General features: G+C 40.8%; 2 protein-coding genes across 5 annotated transcripts; one reads left to right on the top strand and one right to left on the bottom strand.

Annotated features, from left to right (window-relative positions):
- Positions 1-722: 722 nt before the first annotated feature.
- On the top strand, positions 723-9,229 carry EGLN1 (egl-9 family hypoxia inducible factor 1). Its single transcript, XM_026844898.1, has 4 exons — positions 723-878; positions 2,897-3,033; positions 4,413-4,480; positions 6,533-9,229. The coding sequence occupies exons 1-4, from the start codon at positions 762-764 to the stop codon at positions 6,595-6,597; spliced, it is 387 nt and encodes a 128-aa protein (XP_026700699.1). The 5' UTR covers positions 723-761; the 3' UTR covers positions 6,598-9,229.
- Positions 9,230-21,342: 12,113 nt separating this feature from the next.
- Positions 21,343-27,403, bottom strand: SPRTN (SprT-like N-terminal domain). 4 transcript variants are annotated; one of them, XM_026844959.1, is made up of 6 exons: positions 27,332-27,403; positions 27,113-27,298; positions 25,723-25,822; positions 24,785-24,913; positions 23,159-23,426; positions 21,343-22,883 (listed from the first exon to the last, which is right to left on the bottom strand). In XM_026844959.1, the coding sequence occupies exons 1-6, from the start codon at positions 27,400-27,402 to the stop codon at positions 22,150-22,152; spliced, it is 1,488 nt and encodes a 495-aa protein (XP_026700760.1). In that variant the 5' UTR covers position 27,403; the 3' UTR covers positions 21,343-22,149. The 4 variants fall into 4 exon arrangements, with proteins under 4 accessions (XP_026700760.1, XP_026700759.1, XP_026700758.1 ...); XM_026844958.1 differs by having other exon boundaries at positions 27,113-27,303; positions 27,337-27,403; XM_026844957.1 differs by having other exon boundaries at positions 27,113-27,403.
- Positions 27,404-27,409: the final 6 nt, after the last annotated feature.

Raw genomic sequence — 27,409 nt, 5'->3', positions numbered from 1 at the left:
TCTAGGGGTCTTTCAAGTCAGCTGAGCTAAGTGCAGCATGGGAAGTTAAATATACTACTGTAACAGGAATCGTTTGATGTCAGAAGGTTATTGCAGATTACTGTTTGGTGTCTGTTTCCAATTTCTCACTTCTTGACTAAAAAGGATGTTTTTGTTGTACATGTACGATTGTTTCAACAAAGGTTCAAAGACCTCCTATGTATAGGACAAAACACAAGTCCAGGAATGCACTTGGAGTGATTAAATAAGATGGGTTAATGGTTTTGTCTACAAAGCCTCTTAAAAATAAAGTTTGACACAACTTTTCAAGGAGGAATTCTTTGCGTTGGAAACACAGAAGAAAAAAAGACAAAAAGATAGTTGTCTGTGAATTTGAGTCTGGAAGACAACTATTCTTATCACAAGGAGAAGCACATGTTGCTTAATTATATACAGGACATTTTTCCTCTCTTATATTTCATTCAAGGGGGGGAAGTCTGAAGGATTAGTCACAACATGGGAGCAGTCCCACCTTCCATACCTTAATTAACAGTATTCCACTCAGTGTATTTCATGCCTTTGTAGACATCTGTTTGTGTTCAAAATGAGGCTTTTAATTAGAAAGAAAACACAGATTAAAAAAAAAATCTCATTATTTCAAACTGTTTTTTCCTGTTGCTTATGTATAAATTGCTTAAGAATTGATACAGATAAAATGTAGACTTTTTCTCCCCCCCACACAGATAAAAATAATTATTGTCTTTTGATTCTTTGACTAGGCTATGGTGGCTTGTTATCCAGGCAATGGAACAGGATACGTGCGCCATGTTGATAATCCAAATGGAGACGGAAGATGTGTTACATGTATATATTATCTTAATAAAGACTGGGATGCCAAGGTATGCAAGATTTTCTTTCTGTATTTTTTTTTTACATATTTGCTAATACACCTTTGCTACAGGTCTTTGTGTCCTTATTTCTGTGCCTTGATTGTGTTCTTACATTATATTATCTGTGGGTATCCTTCCCCCCCCAAATCTGCTGTTGGTAAGAGCAGCTAGAGGTGAGGCATTTATTTTTCAAGGTTTAGAACGATGCCAGCAGGACTTCCTTGACAACAAGATTGAAGGAAAGTTGCATGTTTTTCATGTGTGTTTCTTAATTATACATAAAAGTATCTGCTAGTATCCAAGTTTCATAAATACCTAATTATGCCATTTACTGTACATCAGTTGCCATGCACATGCATAAAGAGTAAATAAAGAATATTTGAAAGATAATTGCTTTTAGTTTATTTCTCCTTATATTCCTATTGACTCTTGAGTTGACTGTGCAACTAAATTACTTGAGTACACTTCTAAAAAGAAAGGTGCTGTATCTTGGGAGCAGTTTCAAATAAACCAAGTGTTCTGGTTATTGCTGTATCAGTATAGCTCAGAGCAGCACAAGTCTTTCTATCATTGTAGATACAGGAAGTAGAATAGATAAGGATTTATGACACAGTTCAAGTTGTCTTTAAAAATTTACTACAAGTGACTTGAAACTCTCCATAGATATAGTGACCATGATAAAGTAATTTTTTAATAAGGATTTTCCTAGTTATTCAGTGAGATTAGGTAAATTTGAAGAATGGATGTAGCTAACTGTCTGTATTGAAAGCATGAGAGAATAATACAATGTTTATTCCTTGGTTGCTGTGCAGTTAGCTATGGAGAAGTTTATTCTCATTGTACATGAAAAAAAAAAAGATAAAACTACTGATACTTCTGTCATACTTAGGAAGTAGCATGTGGAAGAGCACATAAGTAGTTTCTGTGAATTGGGTGCACCAGATACGGATAACACAGGTAGCAGCTAAGGGCCCTGCTCCCCGCTTTCTGTTTCTTACTTGCTCTTTGAAATGTCAAATTTGATCCTTCAACTAGAAAATAAATTACTAGCCTTTTTTGCCATGATAGCATCTTAGCATGTAAGTGCAATGGTTGGACTGAATGTCTTAAAATGCAGCTTTGGGGCATTTTTAGTTGATTTACAGTTTCTCTTCTGGAAAAAATGAATACATACCAGAGCGTAGCAGTCAAGCAAATAGCATTTGCACAATAACTGAAAAATTCATAAATTAAATATACAGTTAGTGAACAAAGGTGTTTTTTTTCCTGCAAAATCCATTTCAAATTACAAATTAATGTATTACCAAGTATAGTGAATGGTTAGCAAAGGAAGAAGCTCAGACTTTCTTTAGGAGAACAAACTGATCTAAACTGTCACTTCTTTTTGGCTGATTTAGATCACAATTAAAAAAAAGTCATACCAATTTACCTTGTTAGTTCCTGCACTGTATGACTTCCCCATGAAGGCCTACGGTGGCAATCTGTAGTAAGATTTAACAACATCAGTACTATCAGTAGGAAGAAGTTAATGTGACTTAAAAATAATTAACTGTGCTGTTTTTCAAAGCCTGGCAGAGTTCTGAATTGACCAGGAGTACAGATTCAAGTTTTAGTTAGAAGTTTCCTAGTCTTTCCTCATCTTAATTACACAAACAACATGCCATAAACTTGTGCTGCTGGTAAATTAAACAATCTAAGGGGAAAAGGTGAAACTTGGATGTGAAATACAATGTTTCTGTCACCTGTATTGGCATATTTTTAGTAACCAATCTAAAGCCACAGCTTTTTGCTTGAATGAAGGTTAATATTTGCAAGCGTTTTGAAATTACTCAGTGAGAAACATGTGAAATGTTTTGTTAAATGAATGTGTCAACAGAAAAGCCATAGATACATAATTTCTGTAGCATCTGATAAAGGCTTTTATTTCAGTTCCAAGTGTCTGACATATTTTCAGATGTGATATTCCATACTTCTAAATACAATGAGACATTGTTTTCAAGTACTGGTATAAAATATTTAATTTGTAGGTAAGTGGAGGCATCCTTCGGATATTTCCAGAAGGTAAAGCCCAATTTGCTGATATTGAACCCAAATTCGATAGACTGCTATTCTTCTGGTCTGATCGCCGCAACCCTCATGAAGTACAGCCAGCCTTTGCTACAAGGTAAGACTCTGTGTATTGCATGATGCCTATTTTGTCAAGAAATTAGTGAATCCTAATGAGAGATGAGTGACACTATGAATTATGATCTAATCCCAGGTCTTTCCCTATACAGTTCTAGTTGCACTACGACAAGAAGGGATTCTTTTTCTTACTGATTGATTAGGCTTCTGTTGTGCTGCTGAGTTTGTACTGACATCTGATTTCTTATTTTAGAGAAAACATCCTCTCAGGTAGGTAGGAGGGCAGACTGGAAACATCAGAAGTTTCTGAGGGAGTATTTGGCAGAACTGGGTAGGAGCACCCAGAGCCGTAAGCAGACCCCACCTTAGCCAAGGGGTGCCGTCTTCATTATTTCTCTGTAAGATTGACTAGGTACTTCAGTTTTATGTCCCCTTTTGTTGGGAGCAAGTTGTTAGAAAATAGTAATTTTCAAACTAAGCCACTGTATTCGAGTCTGGGAATTGGAAGCAGGCTGTGGGGCAGAAAGGATTGTTAATAGACAAAACTATTCTTTCTCTAGTGTATTAGAGGAGTTGTTCCGACTCTGAATCATAAGGGGAACTTGATATCTCCTTTGTCCCTTGGTGCAGGCCAGTGGATGATAAAGGTACCTGCATTCACTGCTGCCCCCACATCTTGAGTGGCATTTTCAGATAGCGTTAGTAGGTAGATCATGGGAGTTGTTGATCCAGACTTCCTGTTGCCCATGTTGCAACACGTTTAGATGGCCAGAGCACTGAACAATGACTGGAGCTCTGAGAACGCAAGTACCTTTGCAAGAAGTTACTTGAAACTGCCATCGGCAGGTCCTCTGTCCCCTTGCAGCCTTTTCGGAGGCTGTGCCGCTCTCACTTCCCACCTTGTGCTCCAAGGAGATTCAGAGGGTGAAATGCCATTTACTAAACCTCCTTAAAGTCTTTTCTTAATAGCTGGCATTTTGTATTTAAATCCTCTACGGGCAGCGGAACACTACAGAAGCTGTGTAAGAAGGTGTAGGTAATTTTGTCTGATGGCAAATGTCCAAAAAAAGCAGTTCTTGCAGTGTGACTCAGTGATAGACATGACCAAGTAAAGTAAAAAGATGAGGTCACAGGTCAAGGTGATACGGTCAAAGACTATATTGCAGGTTCTGGGCAAAAACCATAATAGCACCTCATCAGGAAAAAGAACCATAAACTTACAGCGTCAGTGTTACCCTGTCAATGACTGTTCAGAAAATACCTACTAACTGAAGAAAAAACCTGCTTGCTTTGTGCTTTATGAAATCCTTCTTCTGTCAGACTGCAGAAGTGTCATGTCATTTAGGTTGTGTTTTATGTCAAGTGCTTCACTGTTTTTCTTAATAGTTCAGGAGGTTTTTTTTCCATTTGTTTCCCTAGGTACGCAATAACAGTGTGGTATTTTGATGCAGATGAACGAGCACGAGCTAAAGTAAAATATCTAACAGGTAATCTCTTCTTAATATCTTCTGTGTCCTTTTTTTTTCTTGGAGGAATAGCTAAGTAGTCCAGGCTCATCTCCTTGGCCCACCCTGTGCACAAAAAGGGGGAGAAAACCAGCATAACTCAAGAGTCAGGTTTTACAGGGAAGGTGACCCAGTGGTTGAGCTGCTAGGCGTTGACTTGGGAAATCCAGGTCAATGCTGTGTCTTGCGTACACTTCCTCTGAAACCTGAGGCTGCTCAGTAGTTTTATATGGGGGATACAGCTTCTCCCTAGTCTTGTCTCCCTAATAGGTGTGGAGGATAAATACACTAGAGACTGTGAGGCAGTACAGAACTGAGAGCCCTGCAAATAGCTTTGAATGTAGTGATTCATTAAGTGGATACAACATAACCTGGCTAGAATCTCTGTATTGGGAAAAAAAAAAAAACCTAAAATTAAAATCTGGAATCAAAGAATGGAGTTACTTCCTCCATTTCCAATTCCACAGATCTAGCATCTGTTTTCCTTTTTTGGCTTCTTCCTCAAGAGGAAGTTGATCTAATTTTCCTGTTCAAATTAGCATTATAAGGAGAAATGGCGTAGGACTTCTGTCATGCTTGTAATTGCCATCACAATTCTGTATTTGTTACAGTAGCATAAAAATAAAAATCAGGTGTACCACAAGCGCATACATGTACAGGGCTACTTTCTTCAGGGTTTTGTCAAGAGCTTTGAAACTGATGATGTTAGTGCTGTCATTTCCAAACGACACTTCCATTCATTGCTGTTAGGCATCTGAAGCTCCTAAGTAGCCCCAGAGCTATCTAGTGGCTGTGAAAGCTGGGGTTTAGGTCAGTCCCCCTTGGTGCAGCCGGTGACTTTGTGCATTTCAGGAGCGGTAAGAGTGATGCAGCTCCTGCCTGGCTAGCAAAGAAACGCAGGATGGCTGGGCAGCCTGTCCCACTGCTCGGCGAGGCACGGTGGCTTCCCAGGCAGTCAGGAGTGCCGGATAACGCCTGCCTGGTCTCTGCAGGAAGCCTGTCTGCAGGCTCAGCTTCGTGTCACATGCGTGTAACTGCGCAGCTCCTGGAGCCAGCCTTGCCAGATCTGAGCTGTTTCAGTTATCTCTGCACAGCTTCAGCTCCTGCCCTTTCAGAGAGAGTGCAGGGAAGTGGTTCAGTTGGGCTTGTGTCTGCAGGGAAGGTGCTCACCTCACCCACCGCCTCAGCCCTCTTCCTCTCCAGGGTGCCCCTAAACTGCAGGTACTTAAGCAAGGAAGGCTAGGTTGGAGGGGTGGTTTAAATTTTGGTTTAAGTTGCCCTGTAATTTATATTATCATATTCTTGTGATTTCCGTTATTGTTTGCAATTAAAATTGCTTTATTTGCTCTGTATCTGCAGCAAGAATTGTGCAAGATGTTTTTGGTTTTCTGCTGACAATAAAATACAAAACTGCAGAATAAACTGTCATAAAATAGAAAACTTCATTTTTGGCTTAGTGTCAGTCTATCTAAAGCCATGTGTGAATTTTTCCTGAATATGTGATACTGTGTCTGTTAATGTTTTGATAGTCAAACTTTTATTTGGGGGTTACCTAGGTCAGTTTTTAGAAAAAAGGACAGAAGAGGTGTGGATTGGTTGGTGGCTTTGTTTTGTTTATTTTTTAGCAGCAAGTCAAATAGAATGTTACATTTTTAAAATTTCTCAGATTTACAAAAGTAAATACTCAGAAACTCTGGATATTGATACAGAATAATGGGCAGTATCCTTAGATTGACCGTTTTTATTACATTTAAAGGCTGAGAGATTTAGACCTGCATGTATGATGTGAAGTATCCAGTTTTCTACTTGGGCAGCCAAATAGATGCCTACTTTCAGAGATCATGAGTAACCATGGCTCATCAACTTTACAGGATACAGAGCACATATACAAAAATATCTTGTTGGATCATATGTGCTAGACAATCTTTGAAGTACTCTTTTAAAACTAATCTGGAAAGTGATGTAGCAATTCTATAGACTGTACTTTGATAAATGCTGAAAAATAATACCAATTCCCTTTTCATGTTTCTGCAGGTGAAAAAGGTGTGAGGGTTGAACTTAACAAACCTTCTGACTCAGTTGGAAAAGACGTTCTATAAGCCTTTGATTTAGCAACTCCCCTTGCTATTCTCCCTGATAAATCTTGATGCTATCTATTAACTTTTGAATGTGAATAACAAGATAAAGGAAAATCAACAACAAACCAACATTTTAATAAAGAAGCAAACAGTGTTTCCATGTTGCATCAGATAGAAGGTTCTTTGACTGCTGAAGCATTGTACTATGTGATTGTGACTCCAGGCCTGTGACTGCTTATGTGAAGAAATAAGCAATCAGTAAGAAACAGCATATGCATCTGGACATAAATAAGTGCCCTACATAGAATTTGTCCATCCTTATATTTTGCCAGACCTGTCATCCAGCTGAATCAAATTCATCTCTCCCTTTTTTTATATGGTAAAAGTTTGAATTTTGGGTAATTTTTGTATGACCAGGTACAGTTTATCAAAATTGAGAAAAAAAAAAAAAAAAAAAAAAAAAAAAAAAAAAGAAAAAAAAAATTACCATCTTCTCCAAAATAACATGGATCTATTTTTGTAAAACTGTTCATACTGTTCTCCTCTGCCATGAAAGACCTAATTTAATGTAAGGGTTGCCAGTAACTAATAATCACTTTAATTTTCTTTACACCTTAAGTCGGAAAAGGAGCACTTTAATTACCAGCTAAAAACCTGATTGTTTTATATCATATCTCACACTAATCTTAACTTTTAAAGATTGCTGCTGTATTGTTTTTTTGACTATGTCCTTATTTTGACTAGAACCTTATTAACAGAAGCAAATCAGTATCTCGCTATTAGTAACATTCAGTTTGTGGTTTTGTATGTTGAATCCACAGAGGGGAAGTTTCTGTCTCTTGGTTGTTTTGGGGTTTTTTTGTTTGGGGTTTTTTTTCAAGTGACTGGCACTAAGTGAACTTGACACTATTGGTTGCTGTCATTGGCTTTGGGGACCTGGTAAATACCACCAAGTTATGAGAGTATACAAGGGCTTTCCTAGGCTATTAGAGGTACCCAGAACCTCCTTATGTACTTGACAGAAAATTTTGAGCTTTCTCCTGTTTTCTAAAGAATACTTGCCACCCCCCTTTCCTTTGTATATAAGTTAATAGAATATCTAAAATCCACATTTTTAATTAACTTTTCAAACATTGGTGTCCCATGCAGTCTGTAAGTTGACACCTTGATCTATTACATAGTATCAAGGAGATGGTCAGCACACTGAAACTGAAGTGCATCACTGTAGGCTCCTTGTGCAATACATCTTTAGGTTTTCACTGTGCTGAAGGATTTTCCCAAAAAGGCACTGCCCTTTGATCAATACTGAGGTATATATTTAGTAAGAAAACATTTACTTTCTTTTACATTGTTTTCTTTTTCATCAAGGAGAGGGGACATCGCAGAATAAAAGTGAGATGTGCAGAAACTTTGTTCTTATTTTTAAGAAATATATGTTTTGGACATTGAATTTTTTTTTTTTTCCTTCTTTCTTTTTTTTTTTCCCTGAGCTTTAAAAGCCTGAGAAAACAAAAGCAAACCTATAAAAGACAGCATTCATATTAACAGGAGTTTGGGGGTTGATCAACTTACCCACTGCAGTTTTCTATCTGTCCCTTATTTCCTTAGTTAGCCAAAACAATGTGAGTGTACAGAAATATTTCTGTATATATTACAACTTGTGACAATTTTAGCATCTGTATAGTTTGTATTCAATTAGAGACCTTTTCTATGGAAAGCTCAGTAATTTTTTATTAAAAAGATTACTATTGTTCATGTAAAACATGAAAAAGCTAATTGTTTAGTAACAAACTGACAGAAGGGGGAAAAATTCAGTATTGGTATATCATTTAGGAGAACCAACAGAAATCCCAGTTTTGTTTTGATTTTGTTTTCCTGGGGTTTTTTTTAGTAAGTTCTTGCCCTTTACAGTTCTCTTCCTCTTTCCTCGATTCTTCCCAGAAAAACAGACAGGATACCTTTACAGTAAGTGCCTCTGCCAACCTGGCCAAGGAGTGCAAATCTTCATTACTGTCTGGTCTGCAGTGCATTTAGGCTACAATGAAGCAAGCAAAAAAGCCACCTCTTTCTACTTCATCTTCTTTAGTACTACTTTGATGGAGGTTTGGTTGGGTTTGTTTTAGAAATATAAGCATAAGCCTTTAAACTCATTTCAATCCCTCTGTAATTCAAACTTCCGCAGTTACACAGCGTATCAAATTCTAATCACACTGTAGGTTTGTGCTCGCCATACAGGTTTTAAAAGTGCTTAATTTTTCACTTCATGTAAGTCATTACAATAGGGTCAACAAATCGGGTCAGCCATTTCTTCCATGTTCTTTAGAAACTGTTCATTTCATGTCGGTTGAATATTCAGTCTTGAGCATCACCAAGCAGGTCCTTGTTTTAAAACTATTTTTTAAACTGTCTTATGATCTGTATGTGTCTAGTCCTGGTTAAAGATAAAGCTTCATAATGCTATTTTTATTCATGATGTTAGCTGGCTGTGAAATACGAGACCTTTATCTATAGCAGGCAAAGAAATTCAGGATTCATTTACAGGTTGCCTATGAAGTTGTGTAATTTGAAAAGCAGTGTTCATTATGAAAGAGCTCTCAAGTTGCTTGTAAAGCTGATCTAATTAAAAAAGATGATGTATAAAGGTTCTTGAAAACTATGTGGTTATTTGTAATCTTTGTAACTTTTAAAACTACTCTGTAGCAACTGCCCCATAATAAAGGGGGCATATGGATTTTTGGTGGTTTTGTGGAGAGTATTTTGGTTTCTTGTGATTTTTGAGAGTTGGGGTTTTGGGGTTGTGTGGTTTTTTGGTTTTGTTCTTTTTTAAAAAAAAAAATCAGAGCTGTTTCTGCTCTGGAGAAGGATCTGGTTTGGTTTGTTTGTTTTTGGTTTTTTTTTTATACTGCCTGCAGTTACCTGGGTGTGGTGATAATTTTCCTGAAGATTTTATCCCTTAAAAACAGCACCAAGTTTAGGCTGGCTGAAGAGTGATGATGGACATAGAGGCAGCTCTTTTTACCACTTTGACAGGTACATGAGATGCAAAATGAAAGTCGTCTTCAAACAGGATTTGTAAGGTTTCATGGGAGCTTTTCAGTTTTACATGGCTCCCAGTGAATTTGAAGCTGGCAGAATAATGATGGAGTTTACAGATGCCTGCCCATAGGATGCCACACAACTTCCCTAAGATTTTTGATGAACTTTGTAATGACTGTATAGTAATCAAGGAAACATCTGGCTGGCTGTGCTTATGCTTGTTGCTCTAACTCTTGTGAAGCCCCCTTGCATGTGCTTGTCTGTCTTGTACTGGTTCAGGAAGAGTTACCTGGATCTCCCAATGAGTCTGCCAGCCTTAGTGCACCTTTCATCATACTTGGATACTTGCTAATGGTTCTTGCGCCTGTGTTAGACTGAAGCCTAAGTGCAGCAGCACTGAGCTGATCCCAAAGTGCTTTGAGGCTTTTTCCATGCTTCAGTGCTGTAGAACTTCTTACATGTTCTCTTGAAATGGCCTCTTTCCCATTTTTGTTTTACACTGAACAAGGAAGAAGCCTTTCTTTTTTTTTTTTTTTTTTTTTTTTTTCTTTTCATTATCACATTGTTGAGCACAGTATGCAGGGGGGTTGTTTTGCACAGTAAAGCCAAACACTGCATCAGGGAAAGATGAAGTCTTTCTTGGGTGTTTCTCAGAAGATGCTTGCAAATCTTAGAGGAGGCTAGACAGCCTGTACCTTATGTGAAACATCTGGCTCTAAGGTCAGGAGTGAAAAGATCACATCTCTTAAGTCATACTTACTGGTAAGTATAATCAGACTGGAAAGTACTTGTTTTGTGCTTGCTGAATGCTTTGAAGAGGAGGGGAGAGACCCAAGTGACAATAGCAAACTCAATCTCCAAAGTGTAGCGTGTGTACTTTGCTTGCAGGCAGGCATGCAGATATGCAGATAGCTGCATGTACTCACAAACACGTAGTGGGAATTTATGAGTACTGAGCAGCAAAGCCTTTGAAGAAATTCATGGGACTTAACTGGATTTGAATCTCATATACTTTTAGGGGGCGGGGGAAGGATGGGTATGGATCTGCAAAAACTTGGGTCTCCCATTATCAGTTTTCATATAAAATACTCACTTAGCTTTTTTTTTTTTCTTGCAGATGAAAGCTTGAATGTAAGTAATTACTGCAAATGCACTGAAGTCTGTTTGTGCCACTACACTGCTGTAGGAGCTGTGTTCACTTTGGAACATCTGCTGAATCTGAGTTGCTTGACCCTGTCTGGTGGGAGTGGATAGCAGCTGACAGGAACAGCTTGAAGGTCCTCTGTCCTACCAGACAAAACCAGTTCCAGAGAATTCACTTTGTTGACACTTGCTACTGCTTACTCAGTTCCATCAAGCTTTTCCCCATAGCTTTGAAGTTGAGTGAATATACAGCCTACTTATCCCTTTCCTGGAATAAGGAAGAAAAAAAAAAAAGAAGTCTCATAGCTCCCAAATGGATGAGTCAGGTACTAAGAGTTGACTTTAAAAATGGAAGGGGCAGATGAGGTGCAATTCACCAACCCATTGGGGGTAGACTCAAGTCCTTGTCAGGACAGGAAGGAAGGAATGAGTTGAATAGAAATGGTGAAGCAGGATGGGGAGAGACTGACGCAGGAGACCAAGATTAAAATGTGTGTGTAGCGGGTATGGGGAATATTGGACATGCCAAGTAAAACTATGCTATAGGTGGTAGCTTTGGGGAGGAACATGAAGTGTGAGGAGAAAGCATATACAGGGTGTGTGCCTCAGGAAAGACAGTTGTTGATGCATCCCATCCATCCTTTCTCTTTATGGAAGTGTGTTGCAAAATAGTATGTTCCTATCTCTGAAGATGACAGGTTTGTAACTTTTTGCTTGAACTGGGAGTTGGTTTCCTTGGTTGTCTTCCAAGTTGTAAACTGCTGGACTTTGGGGGTTTTTCAGGGGATTTTTTTGTTGTTGTTGGATTTTTGGGAATTAAATGTGCAGCTCAGGATTAAACTTCTGTTGGTAATAATTTATGGGGTTTTCTGGAGAATTTACTGTAACTACCTTGTATATAATGTGGTGATAAATGCTGGAAAAGATGACCAGTTCATTTACCCTATAAGCCCAACACCAGCATCTTCACATGGCTAAAAATTTGCAGGGAATGTCTCACATCTGAGCACAGATGGACTAACAGCTTGCCAGCATCGCACACAGCTGGCTCACTGCTTCAGGGCAGTGTTTAAACTGGAAACACATTATTTCTTTCAAATGCTGTTGGAGATGGGAAGTAAAATTTCATCACTAAATATTCAGCATGTGGAACCACTGCTCCTTGTGGGTCTGTCTGTGTGTCAGTATTGTTTGCCAGGGTGGAACCCGTTCCTGTCCTGGGCTTGTTTCAAGGGCTTGTGTGCTTCAATTTTTGGTTTTGCTCTTAAATAAAAGATGAATCCAGAATTACTAAAATGCAGAGATTTGACTCCTACTCACAAACAGAATGCCTAATACCTGAATATTTTACTGGGTTGTGAGATGGTCTTAGCTACTTAAAGTGTCAAACAAAAAGCCAAGCAAAAAAACAGATCAGAACTATCTTAAGGCAAGTCACTTGCTTACGTTATAAATGCATCTTGCTTACATTGCTGTATGTAACCAAGTTTTAAAAACTGCTATTAAAGATTGCATTATAGCAGAGGACATGGTGGCGGCTCTAGGAAACATAAGGAAACTAGAATTTTGGAGCTTGATTAATTCCTGTGGCAATTCTGGGAAGTTTTTCCAAACAGTGAAGATGGGTGTCAGAAAAGCCAAACAAACCACTAGCCAGCAACAAACTAAACACTACCACCCCTAAACCTGAAAATCTTGGCTGTTGGTGAGTGCTGTACCTTGGGTTACTGGAACTGAAAGATATTTCAGAACTGTTTTTATTTGAGCACTTAGCAACATCTTTGGACATCAAAGAATAAGTATTCCTCTGAGGAAAATACAATTGTGGACACAACTAACATTTTTGCAAGGGGAACCAGGGCCATGGGTGATAACAGAAACTGTTTTCTGAGATTAGAGTCCAGCTGATGGTGTTTCTGATAGCAAAGAGCAAGGTTTGAGCTGTCAGATCGGGCATATTTCTTTTCCCTTCACTTCCTCCCCAGCTGCAACATAATGGTAACTAATGTGGTTCTGGGCACATGTTCTGCACAGCTCTATTTTAATGAACAAATGAAAACTGTAGTAAGTTAACTCTCTTCAGTCCTAAATTTTTGTTATGTGTAGAACTCTTGAATGGCATGGAGGTAGCAAATTTTTAAACTTTTGATTACTTTTCTTTTTCCCCACCTGCCTATGAGAACATTCTAGCTTTAAAAAAACCTTTAATACCGCACAAGTAGGAAACAAAGAGTTGCTGCAGCTTTATAACCAGGCGCTGCAGTAACATGACCAGAGAGGGCATGTATTTTACGGTAAAAACCAGACTTGTACAAATCCAGGAAATCGGAGAGGGGCCGGCGGGGGGGCACGGTCCTGGCGCCCGCCCTGTGACTGTCACCGGGGGTGCAGCAATCCTCCGGGAACCCGCTGCCGGGGACAGCTAGGGGCAAGAGCCAGGGCCGGGGTCCCCCTGCTGTCCCAACTGCGACGCGGCTGCCCCCTCGGAACAGAAAAACGTGTTCTTGGGTCCTAGAGGCGACAAGGAGACGAGTCGCTCAGTTTTAGGTGGAGGATGTGCTGCAGAAGCTATTTCAGCCTGTAGCAATCAGAGGATGCCTGTTTTGGTTGGGACGCTTTTTTGTTGTTGATTAGGATGGTGTAAGCACTTGTTTAGAAACTCACGGTGCAGCTTTATCTACCATTAAACATCCACCGGTGCAGGGATGGAGGAGCAGGGAAGCAGGAGGTGGCTGGTTACACCTCCGGTGCTGACAGTAGGTTTACAAATTAGCTCCGGTTTCCTCAGGTGAGAGTGCAGGGAAAGCAGCAGCTCCGCTTCCTGCCTCCCTGGAACGCTCCCTTGCCACTTCTGCTCCGGCACATGCATGGGGGCCTCTCCTATCCTTTGCTAACCCAGTGCTTTTGCACCCTTCCAGGCTGAGTTAGCTCTCCAAGTGTTGCCCCATGTGCTGTCAGCCGAGCTGCAGGCTTTTGTGCTACACCCCTTGTGTGGGTGTTGGATTAAATTATAACATACTTGGCTGAGGAGAATGTATAGAGTTTTCTTCTCAGAGATGAAGGCTGGCAGCAGCCTGGTGCCTGCCTTTCCAGGTGGTAAGGTGCTACTTAAGCCTTTGGCTGAGAGTTGCAAAAAATGCCTGGAGTGGAGCAGCTACCCAGCTATGGCTAGCAGCATAGCCTCTTGCTACCTGCCCTGAGTTGGTGATGCTTGACAAAAGCTCAGTGTGGCAAGCTGCTGAGTATCTCAAGGAAGCAAACCCCTCTTGAATTGCTGCGGGTGCTCCTCCTCTTTTGGCAGAAGTGGTGGGATTATACATGACACAGCTGAACCATGACAGTTCATGGGACATCCTCTTCAGCTGGCACTGAATTCAGTGTATCTAACCATGCACACATCACCCAGGAGCAGTTTTATGCCAAGCTGGGGTAGTCTTTTTATTGAAGAAAGGAAAAGGAGAGACACAAGGAGGCTGGAAATGGGTACTGGATTCACAAACAGGACATCTGCTTGCCACTGTCCTGAAAATCATATCACCGTGACACAAATCCACAGCCATGTGTAAAAATACACTCGGGGCTGGGATCAGCCTATCATACAACTCAAAGCTGAGTGAGGATGCTTCCCAACAGCAGAGACCTCCACTCCCTAACTTCTTCCTGGAGAAGTCAAGGCAGCATTTCCCTTAGTACCCGCTGCAGAGCAGGCATAGACTGACCGTGACCGTAGTGTGTTGTTTAGTGCCTGTGCTGCTAAGGGTGCACAACACTGATTTAGTGTGGGAGCACTCCACTGCAGAAGAGTCTTGGCATAAGGTAACATTTCTGAAGCCTGTAAAGGGGTTAAGAGGAAGGCTGCATTAAAGCAACTTCTCAGTGTTTTCCTCCAAACTTGATGTGTCCTCACTGCTTCAAGGGATGCTTGTGTCCATAATGCCTTGCAATGGCTCCAAATTTGTGGTGTCACTTGGGCTATGTGTCTGCTTTGAAAAAAATGCATTTCAAGACTCAAGTGTCAGCCCAAATATTAGCAGTAAGAACTCTTGGGTGGTGTCCTCTTAACTGCCAAATTGCCTGGGAAATGTTGCCAGCTAGCTTGAGTAGTCTTAGGGTTTTGCAGTGCCTGAAATACCTCCTATTTCCTGTCATCAGATGTTTTTCCTGCCTTCTAAATCTCTTATAGGTAGATTCAGAGTTCATTACATCTCAGCTTTAACTCATGCCATCTGCAGGGCTGATAATCCATCCCCCCCCACCCCATTCCCACCAGCATGGCTTGGCAAGGAAGCAGCGATTAAAACTTGCCTTTTCAGGGCAGGGCCTAAGGCTGTGACCCAGCTCCATACTCCTCCACACAGCTTGACAGAGCAGAGCTTCCACATACCTGTCTGTGTGTTCTGGCACATGGCTGGCTCGTGCCTGAAGTCCCCCCAGTCCGATGCATGGGATGGGGGACTTGTGCCTCATGGACATGGTCTGGGTAGTGGCAGCAACTAGAGCTGCCTGTGCCAAACCTTACAGGAGAGAAAGCAGCGTGCACCTGGAAATAAACTGATGGTTAGAGCTGGTGTGAGCACTCCTGGGCTGTGCCGATGCAAGGGCAAGCAGGTAGATCTTAACTGTCTTCAGCTGCAATTTGACTCTGTCCTGAAGTGCTTGTGGGGTTGTTAGGCAGAAATCCAGGGCTATGGAGGTGGGGAGGAGTTCCTGGAGATGGTCTGGTCCAGCTCCCCTGCCCTTGAGCAGGATCACCCAGAGCTGACTGCCCAGGACCGCGTCCCAGTTAGGGTTTGAGTATCTTCAAGGATGGAGACTCCGTGACCTCTCCAGGCAACCTGTTCCCATGTTCAACCACCCTTACTATAATAAAGTTGTTTCTTATGTTTAAATTGAATTTCCTATATAGGTACTGCTAAAAGCAAATCAAAGGAATAACCCAAGTAATTCTTAGCAGCATATCCTGCAGAAAACAGCAGATTTAAGACTGAAGTCACTTACAGCTTTCCGTATCCCACCTGGTAGAAGGGCCATCCTTGAAGTCCCTGGGGTGTTTTATCCTCAGGATGACTCTTCCCCTTGGATGTGTTTCTGTTTGCCATCTGCCAGAACAGCCTAGTCTTTGTACCGTATCCTTCCACTGTGGCGTTATCTAGAGCAGCCCGTGCCAAGTTGTGTGGTCCTGTCACACACCAGGGAGTTTGTCTCATTGGTTGAAAAACAGCGTAAGATGTGCTGTGCACTATAAATAGCATGGCCCCTAAAAGTCTTGGGAGTAATGCCTGTAAAATAGCAAGCGCATGCTGGGTTACACATTAAACAGGCCAAGACCATTGGACCTGGTACGCTGCGCCCGAAATGAAGGAGCATTTGAATTGGTAGAAAACCCCTGCTATTTCTTGCTCCTGAGAAGTGCTGCCCTTGAATTGAACAAAAGGACCAGTGCTTCCCTAAGCCACATGTAGGTGCTGCGGGCAGGCTGCGTCCCACCGTGCACCAGCTGCGGGTGAAGGCTGCTGAGGATGCACCAGCATCTGCAGGTGGGCACCCTCTGAGCAAGTGTTTTGCACAGGTTTTTTGCATCATGCCTCTCTTAAAACACAACCCACACCTTCCTGGTGAATCAAAAACCACTTACAAACGGGTGTCAGCACACTCACCGAGCGGATCCCTCTGGGAAGAAATAGGGTAATTAGTGAGATGCTTCTGGGCAGTGGAAAGGCAAAGGTGGGGAAGCGAACCAGTGGGGAGGAAGTGGAGTAAAAGCAGAGAGCCCCTATGGCTGTTCCTCCCATCAGTAAGTTGCTGAATGAAGCTACTAGAAGAATTAAAAAACCTCAACTAAACCATATTGCTATAGCTAAGATACTGTATCAGGACTTCACTGACCTCTAGTCCAGATCTTGCCCCAGGCCTTCCATGAGTCTAGTGACAGATCTCTGAAGAGAAGGTACACAGAAATTATGGTCCTGAGGTTGATGTCATTTAAAGAGAATTATTTACTGCTCCTAAATTAAGCAGTGGGGGAACCAAATATTTGGCTTGTTATTTTTTGCTCCTTCAAATGTTCTTTGTTATGCAGTCTAAGAAATGTCAGGTCTAAGACTTATTAGGACAAAAAAAGCACATGAAGTGATGTGAACGACAGGGCATGGATGTGACAGAGACTGGGTGAGCTATTCGGGCCAAGCTACTGCACCTTCTTAGAAACTTAATCTAGTCTTAAAGCAGCCTGGCCTGGCAGAAGCTAAAAGGGAACAGAGGGATTAAGGCCATGGCCATCTTCCTTTTTTAGCTTTCACACCTACAGTACACTACCCTTCCCTTGGCCTGTCACACTCCTTCATCCCCCTGGCTTAGCTGAGGCCCAGGAATTTTGTTTTATAAACCCCTCTGACTTCCTATAACTCCATCCCGCCTCTCTTGAGGAGCTTGGTTGATACCAAATGGTGACAGGAAAACAGATTTTTCACTGCAATGGATGCAAGCAGTGTGGTGTATGTAGATGATAGAAGAATGCTTTTTGGGTTATTCACTGAGCCCTGAACTAGAAAAAAGATCTACTGTCTTATCTTACAAGTCCCTCTTGCAGCAAAGCTAAAAGAAACACTCAGAAAACCCAGTTAGTTCTAACTTCTCATCTCTCAGCTAGTTGTAGATCTCCCCCCACCTCCATTCCTCCTCCGTTAACTTGTTCGTGGTCCAGTCAGGATTCCTGCTGATCCATCCTCAGCCTGGAGTGCAGGCGTAGGTGAAATAGGAGCCTGCTAGTTCTGTACTTTCTGTTCTTTCCCTGTACCGATTAGAGAGGAAGAAGGAAATATTCCTTAAGTGCAAGGAGTGCCACCTAATGGTCTGTTGGAGAATCCCAAAGCTCCACACAGCCTGCCGTCTTGGTGTTTTTTTTCCATATACGAGCAATATGAAAACACAGAGAGTATATTTTCACACACATACTGAAACGCAACTCTTGTTGTCTTGCCTGTCTATCCATAAACTATGCTTTCAGGGTAATTGAATGTAGAATGTTTGCATTCATATGCAAACGTTTCTTTAAGCTCAATACTTCAAAACAGCTGTAATAATCCAGATCCAAGTAAGAACTTGGGTATTTTAGCCCAGAGTGTAAAATTCACGAATGCTAACTAGCAGGTAAGAAGCAGCTGCTGGAGAGCAGCTGTTTGACTGCTGTCCTTACTGTGTCAGGAGGCAACAATCACATGCTCATAAGGGAATGTAGGTCAGATGTAACCTCAGGAGGTCACCCAGTCCAACCTTTTTGTGGCCTTTCAATTTAAGGTGGCAAAATGCAACAGCTGATACATGGACACTGTGTCCAAGGATGAGCAGATCCAGCAGGGATGAAGGAAACACCTGCAGTGGTAGTTTCCTATCATCCTCCAGTCAGAGCCCTCTGCATCATCCCCTCATCCCCATGAATTGCTCCAACCACTTTAGAAGAGATGTCCATCTCGCTTTTTCTCAGAAACTCATCCTTTCTTCTTTCTTGCTCTTACCCTGCCATACAACGTAAATTGCCTTACTTGAAGAACGTGTAGTGATGCTGTGTGCATGGAAAACACAACAGAACGGAGGAGCTCCAGAAGAACACGAGGAAGAAGGAATCCTTACAAGCCGTTTACTCTCTAGCACATCCTGCTGCTGTAGCCGCAAGAGAAGAGAAGCTGTAAGTTCAAATAGCTACTTTGCACTTCAGGAATTATTCACTAGTTGTCCAGTCACAACTAGGTTCTCTCTAGCCTTCAATTCTGTAAAGATTATTTACCTGGTATCCTTTATTATTAACACTGGTCCACAGGTAGGTAGCACAGCCTGTTCCAAATGAACATCTAGCTCTCTTGAAAAACATTCCTAGAAAGGAGGCTCAGGTAACTAATTCCTACACAGTTTGCGCAGCACCACCCGCCCTACCCAAGAAGCGTTACTTCCACGTGAACATAAAGAGCCTGTTCATCAGCTTATGCACAGGCATTAGGGTTGAACCTGCTGTAAGAATACACTTCCCATGCGACCCAGATATCCCAAGTGAAAACAAATAGTATCTGGACTACCGGAGATGGTAATGTATATAGGAATGCACATTGCCACTTTTAAAACATGTTACAGAGCAGACTATTTCTATTACATATTTTCTTGCAAGACATTAATCAATTTTTATTAGTTCAAAGAAAACTTCTCACTCCTTCACCAGAACTCAAGTATTCCTAGATAACATTTCCATACAGTAAAAAATACTTGAAAATATTTGACCTTCAAGATTTTTTGCCTCATAACCAGTTTCAAGGCAACTTAAGAGCAGCCTCTTATTATAATAATGAAATAGTTAAGTAACCCCCACATTGGTGGTTGAACCTCTAGAAACATTCCAAACAATTCCAGAAGATCACCACAGAATGAGACTGCTTTTGCCTTTAGTTTGCAGGACCATTTGTTGACAAATAACATGCACATGTTTGACCTCTCTCATACCTTTTGTCTTGAAAATCAAATATATGAATTGTTTCTCAGATTTCCAGTCAGGCCACTTATTTTGCAGTTTAGTGAAGCATGTTTGTTCAAGATTCACTACTAGTTTGTGTTGTTATAGACAGTAAACTCACTCGGAACAAAGTCAACTGATAAAGAAGATGAAATTTCTCATCTTTGACCCAAATTTACCAGCATGTTTTAAAAACATACTGGTAGTCATTGTTATAATTGTGGGAAGGACATTATATTAAAGAACAGAATCTTACAAAAATAGCACTCACAGTAACACTCAAAAAAGCAAGGCCATAACCTGTTAATAATAGCCTGCAATAGGTAGCAACTGCAAAGCCTATCCACCCAGCTCTTTTGTCACCTTTATCTCTGTATAAGAGAGATCTTGGCATTGTAATACTTCATTGTAAAAACACGCATGGGCAGAAGTGATGTTTTTCCACAGCTGGCCCAGAATTGCTCAACTGTTTTGAAAACAGATCTATTTTAGGACATTTGTGTATTTGAGACAGGACTTTCCTATAGGTTAAGTTCCCCCCCGCCCCAACAGGCTACACTATTCACTGAATTCTACAGGTCAGTTCCCATATTTGTTTTCCATTTGTTGTTCAAATGAACACCCTTGATGTAAAAGAAGACATTAGGAAAAAAAAAAATCCATCTAACAATACCCACAATCCTCCCTTCTCATTTACTCTTATCAGTTGCAGTGGGAAAGACAAACCAGGAAACTGATGAGAACAATAGTATGGGAAACATCTCTCAAAAAATGTTACATGATGTGAGAGACCATTCATGACATGAATGTAGCCCTCATCTTAAAAACACAATAGTACAAATACTTCTGAGTAGTACTGTCCTTGTAAATGTGAAGTTTAACCAAGAACACTGACAGATACTGCAGTTTTAAGAAAGGAAGCAAATAGAGTTTTAGAATCAGTACTTGAGGAATTTAATTTTCCACAGAAATGCAATAAAAGTGAAACTATACTAAAAATATGATGAAAGAGGCAGAGGTTGATGCAATCAATATTCACCAACGCCTGTTTTTACAGGGAAATTTAGGAAGGAAAGGTGTTAATACAGAAAGAATCTATTAAACCAGACTGTTATTAGATGTACAGGTGAGCTCACTGGTGAGTAACACAAGATGGCCACAACTGCCATGTGAAACCCAGGCTTAATGAAAATTTAAAATTCAACATCAATTTATTCAGAATATGCAAGAACAATCTGATTGACATTAAACACCTGTTAGGATCAGTATTTTAAAAAAATATATCAATGTTTTAAAAGCATTAAAGTACCATTTGCCTAATTCCGCTGCACATCAGTTTATTTCCCCATTTCAAAAGGGATCAGCAAGTAATTGATTATATACAGGCAAACGTGTCCATTCAAGACTAATATAGCCATTTAAATTTGTAGCAACAATATATGAAACAGTGTAATTATTTTTTCTCTTTTTAAATAAAAATATTTATAACCAGTTTTACAAGTAAGGCATCAAGCTGTTAACTGTTTAACCAGTTAAATACTTTCAGCGCAGCAAGACAACTGTTAACATTTCCGAAAGTTTATACAGAAAACACATCCGCTCATTCATAACTTTTAACAGCACAACGGTTTTAGTACTCAACTGACTGGCTTGTTGGATGCTAACCACCAAGATGTCTGGCTTCCAGAAGAAGCAAAATACAGACTGTCAGCCTGTGTCAATTTAATGCCATTTTGACCTGTAAAGCACCGAAGTTTAACTGAAAAATCACGGAGGATTTTATGACATGGCCAGGAACAGTCTTCACCAGTATTGCTACCAATATTCCTCACAACTTTTATTTACCAGTAGTGTCAGGATATGGGGGTCAGTTAATTGTGAACATAAAACCTATATCCTAAAAAACTAGTGAGCTTTCAACAGTTAGTGCAAACCATCAGAAAAAGTGGATGGAGAAGCTAGCTGTGATCCTGGACCAAAAGACACACATAAGACACAAGTTCATTAGCTTCCATTTGACCACTCCAACTTTTAAACGGTAGAGCTATTTTCAAATCCTTTTTAAAAACAAGCTCCTCAAAAATACTTACTTTTTTTAATTGAGCCCTTAAGTGTAGGGCCTTCTCCTCATCTACCAAGTGTCTTGTGCTTGATTTCTTAGCACCTTCTTCTTTGCCCTTCTGGATTTTCTCTTTTCCTGCTACAATCCACCCATTAACCATAAATGGATGCTTTGCTATACTTTTGATGCCTGTGCCTCTCCCACCTTTGACAAAAGACCACATCTGAGATTCTGACCCTCCTCTATCTTTTAAAAAATATCACAGATGAGAAGGAGCACTTGAGAGTGTAACTGTGGCTTATATAAAAAAATATACTATTCAAAAAATATGTCACATTACATTGCCGTCAACAGGATAATTCTGTAAATAAAATATTATAGGTGGTTAACTTTAGAAATAGCCAAAAACACTCAAAAAAACAGAGGGGTCTTAAGAACAAAGATAAATTATCAGGATTTTAAAAGTTTTAATTTTAAAAACTGCCTTGAAAATACATAGTTTGGCAAGCATCCACCTTCTCTTGTATTACCCACATTCTGCACCAAGAACATCCACCTATTACATATGTTTGTGCACCTATAAATGCACAAACATCCACTTAATAGAACTTGAGCATTTGATCCTTTGGAACACAAGGAGCAGCTAGCTTCCTAGTCAGCACTGATTGTGCAACTCCACAAAACTTGTTGTTCAGCATGCTGACCGTAGTTTAAATTCCAGTTCAGAACAGGCACAGGAGGAAGCAACCACAGCTAAGCAAACCCTGAGCAAAGTAGTTCTTAAGCAATGTTTTCAGCCCTGGTTTATCCTTCTGAGAGAGCTTTCTGAAGGGTTTTATGCAAGACAAGAATCAAGGTGTTCATTTATTTTAGACTCCAAAACCTCAGTCTGGCAAACAGGACAACTGACTTTTTTATCCTGCCTTACAGCACTGCTGGAACTTGCAGGGGACACTATAGATTCAGCCTGAGTTTTCATAGGTGTATTTATGCTTAAAGTGACATCAGGACTCCCTTTTTTAATGAAATAGTTTTTAAAGGCAGCTTTGTCTCCTATTTTTGGCCACTGCAGTGTCGTAGTACATTCTGAGCTTTTTTTCTCAGATGCAACCTGAGCTGCCGTTGTCCGCTCAACACAAATTTGTTTTGATGGCCTGTTATAAACCGGCATCACCCTCTTGCCATTTGCAGAACCTTGTTTTGATTTTCCTTCCCTAGCATGAGCAATTTTAACAGGTGATCCACTAACATTCTTGTAAGCTTTTGTATTAGCAACAGATGGTTTAGGAAATTCATGCGTTGAAGCTAAGTTGATTTTCTCACTGGCATCATCAGTATCGTGTGGAAAGAAGATGCCACTACGGGGTGATTTTTCAAATTTTATCTCATTTTTAGGGATTGGTATTGTCCTTACTGCTGAACGATGCTGTGAAGCAGGTGTTTCACTGTTTCTAACACTGTTGCTGAAATCTGTGCATTTTTCTGAGAGTCCACTGTCTCCTCCTCCAAGCCGATATCCCTTTCCACTAAAAGGCATCAGATCTTGAGTACCATGCATTTGTGTCTTGTCTGCAAAATAAGAAAATAAGGAAAGCTAGGAACTTTTTCATATATAAATCATGGGCTTAGTATTTCATGTGCTTCATCCGAAAAATCTGCAGCTTGAAAATAGCACAGCAAACTAAACCTCTTGCAAACAATTAAGTTGAGAAGGAGCCTGGGAATGCACAAATAAAATGGGCCCATCTAAATAAAGCTCACGTAGTGATTGATCTGTATTTGTCTGTATATGGACTGTATGGGCAAAAACAGTCTGAAAAAGAAAAAAAAATTATTTTTAATACCTTTGTTAGTTGATTCAGAATTTGGAAGTTTTGCTGGCTGAGTTTTCTCCTTGGATTTCTTAGAGAAGTTCTCTGGCTCCTTCACTTTTGTGAAGGTACCTCCACAAGTCTCTTGATGCTCAACCCACCAAAAGTCTCGTGCAGAGGGTGCTCTATTCATTGAACGTTTCACATATCCAAAGTAAGGTCTTCTATTTTGACAGGGGCCATTGCATCGCCACCAGTGCTGGCGGTACAAATCCACCTCATCATGAAAAGTATGATAGATCTAGGTTTAAAAACAAAAAAAGCAGTCACTCAAAAAGTTTTTGATTTTATATCACTAGCTCTACAACATGTTTTTAAAAATGGAGTACCATTTCATTCCTTCCATTACTGCTACAATTTTTACATTGCCAATTAAAGGAGCGGAACCTGGATAAAATTTGATCAACATCTAGCTACCATTAAAACAAAGCTTTTTTAAAAAGGCAGTATGGGTAGGAATATGACCTTGGCTATATTCCTTGAACTGCAATGAAGTCACTTCAAGAATCTATCTACAATTTAATCCTATATGACATACTGTTTAGAATGCATTGTAAACAATACCAGTATTGTATCCTCCCTCCAACTATTATATTAACTGATCTTATCAGGCACATTATTTTTAAATATCTTCAACCCTGTACTGGGTCTGGCTGAACTGGAATTGGTTTTCCCCTACAGCAGCCCTCACGGTGCTGTGTTTTATGCTGGGAGCTGGCAGGGTGTTGATAGCACCCTGGTGTTGTGGCTACTGCTGAGCAGTGCTTACACAGCACCAAGGCTCTTTCTGATATTTCCCCCAGTGGGACGGGGTGGGCAAGATCTTGGGAGGGGACACAGCCAGGACAGCTGACCCGAACGGACCAAAGGGATATTCCAGACCATATGACGTTTGCTCGGTATAAAGCTGGGAGAAAGGAGGAAGGGGGTGGGGTCACCCTTGGTCCTCCGAGGCAACCACTACGCGTATTGGAGCCCTGCTTCCTGAGAAGGCCCGACATCGCCTGTCCATGGGAAGTAGAGACTAAATATGTTTGCTTTTGCTTCCGCGCGCGGACTTTTGCTTTGCCTTGCTTATATTAAAACTGCTTTTGTTTCACCCACAAGGGTTAGTTTATCTTCTTTCCCCTCTTTACCCTATTGAGAAAACAAGGGGAAAAGGGGGGGGGAGTGATAGAGCGACTTGGTGGATACCTGGCATTTAGCCAGAGTCAAACCATCACAAACCCATTAGCCTCTACTGATAAAATCTTAACTAAAATAGACTGCCCTTTCCCAAATATTATTCTGAACATGGAGCTATTCTGTCCCTGTTATCATTAAGTTGTTTCAAATTTAGAACAAAACTTTAAAGAAAAATACTTACAGAAAGCAAACCTGAGAATTATACGACTAACAACTCACCACATCTTCCTCAACCTGTTTCCACCATCATTCCCGACAAAATAACTATGGAACTGGCATACACTTGGATGCAAATTTGTATTAGTACCAACTGTGGAGTGTCTAACAAGTATACTACTCATACCACACCAGGCATTCTAAAAACCAAATCAGGAAGAAACTTCTGTTAAATCAGGTTAAGTGGATTATGCTTACTGTGACATTGGCTCCAGTCAAGCGATTAATGCGACGCATGTGTTTGCAAAACTCTGGTCCATGAGATTCACGATCTTTGTCATTATTAGTAACAAAAAGCAGGGCATGGATCATTTCATGCAACAGTGTCTGCAACAATGCAAATCATAAGCTATTTACTGAAAAGCATTAGATATAGTTTTAAAATTAAGCTCGAAATATTTTACTCCCCTACATTTATCTTGTATGGATCTTATCTTCACACATTCACATGTTTGGTCTGGGTCAGAAAAACATTACACTACCTGTCAAATCAAATTACCTCTATTCCCATACCACCAAAACATGCTGGAGAATATTACTACAATAAGTGATATTCCAAAAAAAAGGAGAAATAATCCTCAAACTTAAGTCAAATCTTTAAAAGATCATCCCCTCTACAACCCAAAAAAAAGAGACACTTGGGAGAAAGTTTAAACTATGTCATTTCTGTTCATTAAGCAAATCTGAATGTTGAGCCAACTCAAAGCACCAGCCCCAACAGAGGCACAAGAAGCAACACAAAGTTATGTTTACAGCTGTATCATTATCTTCTGCTTCTGGCCTTTTCAGCTAAAAGATGAAACTACAGCCATTTTCTGAGTGCACTTTCAGTCTATGTTTGGTTTTAATATTAGAGGATAATTTAGAAGTAAAAGAGTTGGGCTTTTCTTCTTTATAAAGTCAGTAAAATAAACAAGTGAATTTTGACTCCTACTCAGAGTTGCCCATTTGGAATTATAAAACTGAAAGACTACCATGATATTGCAACACAAATGCAAGACTAAAGCCACCACTCTTTTACGATCTTTAAGTCACTGTATATAAGAATCCCACCATGAAATGTAAAATGTTTGTATGGAGTGTGGGGGGAGCCACAGTACATTTTATGCGCAGACTCATATGCAATCTTCAAATACCTCAACAAGATCCTTCCTTGGTCTTAACTTTAGGAGCGGCTCACTTAGACGAATGGAACACATTCCACCTCTTCCTTCATATCTACACACTCCAGCACAGCTGAAAGAGACACAGAAAGAAAATATTAAAAGCTCCTTGTTTCTGTAGTAAGTGAAGAAAACTCAGAATTTGAGTTAAAACGCCATCCCCTTCCAACACACTATAGGTAACATGAAAAAGCACTTTTAGTAGTTACTTGAAAAACTCAACATCAGTAAGCAAAAAAAGAGACCACAAGTTCCTTATAAGCAGCTGTGACTCAACTAGAAAAAGTTAACTATTATTTATTAGATCTCTTGCATCACTTAATTCAAAGCTAGCAATCCTGGAAAAAAAAAAAATCAAATCACAATGCCCAGTTCCAAGCTAACCTGTTTAGGAGGCAGATGACTGTTTTCATTAGAACTCCTGATGGAGCAACATAAATAAAACAGAGGCTGGAGATTCACAGCAGCCAACACTGAATTAACTGAAGGTTGCTGCAATTTCACCCCTCACCCTCCTCCAACTTTTGATTCTTACTGAACCTTCATGCATCATCACTTCTGCGTGCTGATCCAGCAGAAAACACATCTTTCTTTTTCTTGTTACTGAGTCAGTCCTCTATCAGTTCAGTATCCAAACATTTCCAAGTGTCTAAAGAGCACTGCAACCAGCAGACGACAAAAGGGGGCAGGATTCCCAACAGCCAGCAATTGCATCAGCTGGGCTGCTGCAGAACTGCAGCCTGCACTTCAAAGCCGCTTTTTTTTTTTTTTTAAATCTCAAATGTCCTCTATATTCCCCTTCCTACTCTAAGTCTGTTAATAGACCACTATCATTTCATATTTGTCTCTCTGCCACGCTGTAAAACTATCTTACAAACTGAGAACAAGAAAAATGACAGCAATACAAGTATGTTATTTTAAGTTTCAACATACACAGTTTAAGACCAAATAATTTATTGCCCTTTAACATCCCTCCAGCTTTGCCTGCACCACGGGAAAAGCCATTTACGGCTGCCAAGGACGACATGTGAAGGACAAACCAGACAATGGCAGTGACCAACCCACGTCCTGGGATACAAACTATGCTAGAAAACCAGGACACTCAAGTATCTAGAAGAGACAGTGGCAATACTATGAAGAAGCGGTGGCACTAGTACATCAAGCTAGTCAGGAGCAGCATATAGCGACACATGGCAGTTCCCTCCCCCTGCCCGAGACCCACAGCTATACGATGAGCTAAGCTGCCGCTTATTTGATGGGTCACGGCCTCTCCCGACAGCCCTGACCAGCACCCCAGCTGCTGCCCGACCCCCTCCCCGCGCCGGGCTGCCCAACCAGCCGGCCCGGCGCACCGATAGCGTACAGGGTCATGCGCGGGCTCCACGACACCTCGACGGCGGCCAGCCGCCCCCAGAAAAGCGTCTCGTTGAACTGCACGAAGAGGCCGTGCACGTCGGGGCTGGGGTCCAGCAGCTCCCAGGCCTCATCCACCACCGACAGCGGGCGGAGGGGCGAGGGGTCGGGCGAGGCCTCAGGGCACGCTGCTGCTGCTGCTGCTGCTGCTGCTGCTGCTGCTGCTGAAGCTGCCGCCTCCTCATCCTCCGCTTCCCACAGCTCCTGAAGCTGCAGCGCCAGCACGAAGTCCTGCTCCATCCCGCCC

This window comes from Athene cunicularia, assembly GCF_003259725.1.
Source record: "Athene cunicularia isolate RWA chromosome 3 unlocalized genomic scaffold, athCun1 chr3_part1, whole genome shotgun sequence".
Taxonomy (NCBI): Eukaryota; Metazoa; Chordata; class Aves; order Strigiformes; family Strigidae; genus Athene; species Athene cunicularia.
Note: the sequence above shows the minus strand (reverse complement) of the source record. Positions and strands in the feature narration are given on the sequence as shown.

Bases quoted from the DNA above. Each gene is read 5' to 3' on its own strand.
- EGLN1 (XM_026844898.1), top strand. From the start codon at position 762: ATGGTGGCTTGTTATCCAGGCAATGGAACAGGATACGTGCGCCATGTT. The intron at 879-2,896 runs GTATGCAAGATT...TTTAATTTGTAG, and splicing joins ATAAAGACTGGGATGCCAAG to GTAAGTGGAGGCATCCTTCG. The intron at 3,034-4,412 runs GTAAGACTCTGT...TTGTTTCCCTAG, and splicing joins CAGCCAGCCTTTGCTACAAG to GTACGCAATAACAGTGTGGT.
- SPRTN (XM_026844957.1), bottom strand. From the start codon at position 27,402: ATGGAGCAGGACTTCGTGCTGGCGCTGCAGCTTCAGGAGCTGTGGGAA. The intron at 25,823-27,112 runs GTACGCTATCGG...TGTCTCTTTCAG, and splicing joins TGGAGCCCGCGCATGACCCT to CTGTGCTGGAGTGTGTAGAT. The intron at 24,914-25,722 runs GTATTTGAAGAT...GCATTGTTGCAG, and splicing joins CAAGGAAGGATCTTGTTGAG to ACACTGTTGCATGAAATGAT.